The sequence below is a fragment of the Mandrillus leucophaeus genome, unplaced genomic scaffold (genome assembly GCF_000951045.1).
Source record: "Mandrillus leucophaeus isolate KB7577 unplaced genomic scaffold, Mleu.le_1.0 Scaffold39, whole genome shotgun sequence".
In the NCBI taxonomy this organism is placed as follows: domain Eukaryota; kingdom Metazoa; phylum Chordata; class Mammalia; order Primates; family Cercopithecidae; genus Mandrillus; species Mandrillus leucophaeus.
In genome coordinates this window covers 100844-105098 of record NW_012104142.1, presented here as the reverse complement: position 1 = coordinate 105098, position 4255 = coordinate 100844, and the positions used below count along the sequence as shown (strand labels likewise).

The following is a 4255-nucleotide window of genomic DNA, read 5'->3' as shown; positions in this document are numbered from 1 at the left end:
AAATTCAGTAACAAGGGGAAGAATAGCTTATGTAAATTTGATAGGAGCTGGATATGGTGGTGCACACCTGTAGTCCCAGCTACTTGGGAGGCTGAGGCAGGAGAGTTGCTTGAACCCGGGAGGCAGCGGTTGCAGTGAGCTGAGATTGCGCCACTGCACTCCAGCCTGGGCGACACAGCAAGACTGTCTCAAAAAAAAAAAAATTTAAATTAGCCAGACGTAGCGGCACACACCTATACTCCTAGCTACTTAGGAGGCTGAGGTGGGAGGATTGCTTGAGCCCTGGAATTCAAGGCTGCAGTTAGCTATAATCATGCCACTGCACTCTAGTTTGGGTGACAGTAAGACTGTCTCTACAAAAAATAAAAGGGCAGGACGCGGTGGCTCATGCCTGTAATCCCAGCACTTTGGGAGGCCGAGGTGGGCGGATCACCTGAGGTTGGGAGTTTAAGACCAGCCTGACCAATGGAGAACAAGCCTGGGCAACGAAAGCAAAACTCGATCTCAAAAAAAAATAACAAATAATAAATAAAATAAAAGAGACACTTTATGAAACAAAAAGTTATAAAAACTCAGTCTATCACCCTTGTGTAAAAAAGATGTACTTAATTTAAAATAAAATAAATAAGTTACAAGAATATGGAAGGAGTGACACCTCAGAACCAAGTAAGACAGATGACTGTGGCTCCTATTTGAACTTTCTGACCCCCTACAACTTTTCATACTATTGAAAGCAATTAGACACATGTTGTAGCCTCCTTAGAAACCTATTCTGGCAGAGCCCCAGAACAATCTTGGAAATACATATTACACTGAATTCTGCCTCCTGGAAACTTCAGGCCTGGTCTCTGTTCTCAAATCATAGATTAAAAATAATCTCCTTGCCAACAAAAAACAAGCTAGTCTCCTTCCAAAATTTTATTCGTTTTCATCCCTTGGTTCCACCAAATAAGACCAAGTTTCCCATCCTGGTGGTCTCTTTTGGAATATAACAGAGTTTGGTTCATTCTAAGTAGTGTACAACCTAAGTCCAAGAACAATCTTTCTTCCCACTGACTTATCTCAGAACAGAGACTCAGTCACAAGTTAAATCACTAGGAAGCAACCGCAAAGCAAGGGACGGCTGTCAAGATTAAGACTACTGCACACTGCTGGCCTATATAAAAAAATATGGTGTACACTCAGCACCGCAACACATGCCTTTACATTTCCATGGGAAATCTAGTCAATATAATACTAAGAAGAACTGAGTTACGTCATCTTCTCAGGGCGGCTTACCGGAAAACAAACTGTACTTCCCTTACTAGAGTTTAAAAAGTCACTAAAGACGCCGCCCACGTGCGCAGATGAGGTTAAGATATCTCCAGTCTACTCTAAAGCTCCAGTCCCCACTTTTTTTTTTTGAGACGGAGTTTCGCTGTTGCCCAGGTTGACTTGCAGTGGCGCGATCTCGGCTCACCACAACCTCCGCTTCCCGGGTTCACGCAATTCTCCGGCCTCAGCCTCCCGCGTAGCTGGGACTACTGGCGTGAGCCACCATGCCCGGCTAAATTTTGTATTTTTAGTCGAGACGGGGTTTCACTATGTTGGCCAGCCTGGTCTCGAACTCCTGACCTCATGATCCGCCCGCCTCGGCCTCCCAAAGTGTTGGAATTACAGGCATGAGCCACCGCACCCTGCCTCCAGTCCCCACTTTGACTTGACTTGTAATTCCCTTCGCGCACGCTCAAGCCGGGAGTTATGTCTCAGCCAGCAACGTGGAGCCTGACTGAATGTTCAACTCTGCGCACTGTGTGAGGCGCGCCCAGTCGCCGGGGACCACGTGGGACACCCGGCCTTCTCCCGAGCTCCAATAGGGCCTCTCTACCAGAGTTCCTGGGACAATCTGGATGCCTCTAATCTCAGAGGAAAACCTCAGCGCGCGGTGGACCCGGCTTGGTCGGGCAGACGCATCCACTGCCTGGGAGCGCACCACTCCTGGACGACCGCCCGTCAAGACCCACGCCCGGTCTCTGGACGCGCTGTTACCCGCCGCGCGCTCTCACGATCCTAGCCCGGGCACCTCTCCCGCACCCCGGGGTTCCGCTCCACTCAGCGTCCCCCCTGGCCCCAGGTCCCTCCGTTTCACCTTCTCGGTTTGTTTTCGCAGTGTCTCCCCTTTTTTCATTGCGGTGTCTGATTCCAAACCAGCGTCACTACGGAGTTTTCCCGGCATCTTCAGCGCAGGCTACCCAGGCCAACCAGTCTTCTCAACCGCGTGGAGAGGAAGAGGTAGTTCCCCTCCCTCTGTCCACCCGGCTCTCGTCACTTCCCGTAGCAAGGCACTTCCGGGGAAAGCAGGAAGCACAGGAAAGACTGCTCTCCGCGAGGTAAATTCAAAGCAACGGCCTGTGACTGTGGCTAAATTTAGTGTGGCTAAATTGACTGACCACTGGCGGCCTTTGGTCTAGAAGGCACCTACGGAACGGTAAAACCGCAAGGAATTACAAAGGTTAGCTTTGTATTCTCCAACACTGGCCAGATTTTCCCTAGCCCCAGCCTGAAAAATGAGGGCTTGTAGTTGCTTTTGAGTGGAGCATGTTCAGTGCTTTATATTGTTCGAGTTTGCACGTACAGACTCGCGGATGTGTATTCTTAATCATCTCTTGGAAACGTCTACTCTGAAAGTGTCGGCCAGACTCAGGAGCCTGAAGGAAAAAAAAATTCAGTCGGTTCTAGTCGTTCATTCATGCGTGCACTCAAACATTTTATGAGCGTTCACTGTGTCAGGTAGGACAAACAGGGCTAGGATTCACTAGCAGACACAAAAGCCTTATCCTCAAGAAGCTTTATAGACTAGCGGGAGAGAGAGAAGTCTTGTGGTTTGAGACAAGAGTCTCCTTCTCTGTCACCCAGGCTAGAGAGTGCCATGGCGCGACCTGGGCTCACTGCAACCTCTGCCTCCCAGGCGCAAGCGAATCTCCTGCCTCAGCCTCCAAAGAAGCCAGGACTTCAAGACCAGCCTGGGTGACATAGCAAAACCCCTATGTCTTTATATATACATATATAAATATATAATATTATATATATAATATATATGAAAAAATAAATTTCAAAAATGGGTTAGAATCATAGAATACCTGACATTGACAATCAGCCTTTTTTTTTTTTTTGAGACGGAGTCTAGCTCTGTTGCTCAAGCCGGAGTGAAGTGGCGCGATCTCAGCTCATTGCAACCTCCACGATTCTCATCCTTCAGCCTCCCTAGTAGCTGGGATTACAGGCCTTTGCCACGACACCCAGCTAATTTTTCTATTTTTAGTAGAGATGGGGTTTCACCATCTTTGCCAGGCTGGTCTCGAACTCCTGACTTCAGGTGATCCACCCGCCCGCCTCAGCCTTCCAAAGTGCTGGAATTATAGGCATGAGCCACAGCGCCCAGCCTTTATTTCATTTTTTTGAGACAGGTTCTCCTTCTGTTGCCCAGGCTTGCGTGGAGTGCAATGGTGTGATCACAGCTCATTGCAGCCTCAACCTCCCAGACTCAAACGATCTTCCCACCTAAGCCTCCCGAGTAACTGGGACTACAGGCATGTGCCACCATGCCTGGCTAATTTTTTAATTTTTTTTTTTTGTAGAGATGGAGTTTTGCCATGTTGCCCAGGCTGGTTTTGAACTCCAGAGCTCAAGTGATCTTCCCACCTCTGCCTCCCAAAGTACTGGGATTACAGGCAGGAGTCACCATACCCAGTCTACTCTGTTATTTTTGGACACATTACCTAATCTGAACCCAAGTTTCCCTTGTATGAAATGAGGATAACAAAACCTACTTCACCTATTGAGAAAATTAAGTAAGATAATGGCAGAAAATGGTCTGGCAGTGCCTGGTACATAGAGCACAATCAATGAGAACTGTTAAAACTTAGTATCACAAGGGTTTAAAAACACAATTTAAAATATTACATTTTATGATAAAGGAAAATGCTGGAAAAGTATTTCTGATTACTCCACATTTTTAAATCAGAGTTTCAAGGAAAAATTTTGTTTCATCTAAACTATTATTTGATGTTTCATGGTCTCGTTTATTTATTTATTTATTTTTTTGAGACAAGTCTGTCTGTCGCCCAGACTAGAGTGCAGTGGCGCAATCTCAGTTCACCGCAACCTCCGCTTCCCAGGTTCAAGCAATTCTCCTGCCTCAGCCTCTCGAGTAGCTGGGATTACAGGTGCCTGCCACCACGCCCGGCTAATTTTTGTATTTTTAGTAGAGAAAAGG

At 47.2% G+C, this 4255-nt stretch overlaps 1 protein-coding gene across 1 annotated transcript in view; it reads right to left on the bottom strand.

The window, feature by feature from the left end:
- DDX21 (DEAD (Asp-Glu-Ala-Asp) box helicase 21) overlaps window positions 1–2549 on the bottom strand; it is a 36077-nt gene extending 33528 nt beyond the window's left edge. Inside the window, exon 1 of the mRNA XM_011991175.1 lies at window positions 2129–2549. Coding sequence (XP_011846565.1) covers window positions 2129–2215 — 87 coding nt within the window. The 5' untranslated portion in view covers window positions 2216–2549. The remainder of the gene's footprint in view (window positions 1–2128) is intronic.
- Between the last annotated feature and the right edge of the window lie 1706 nt (window positions 2550–4255).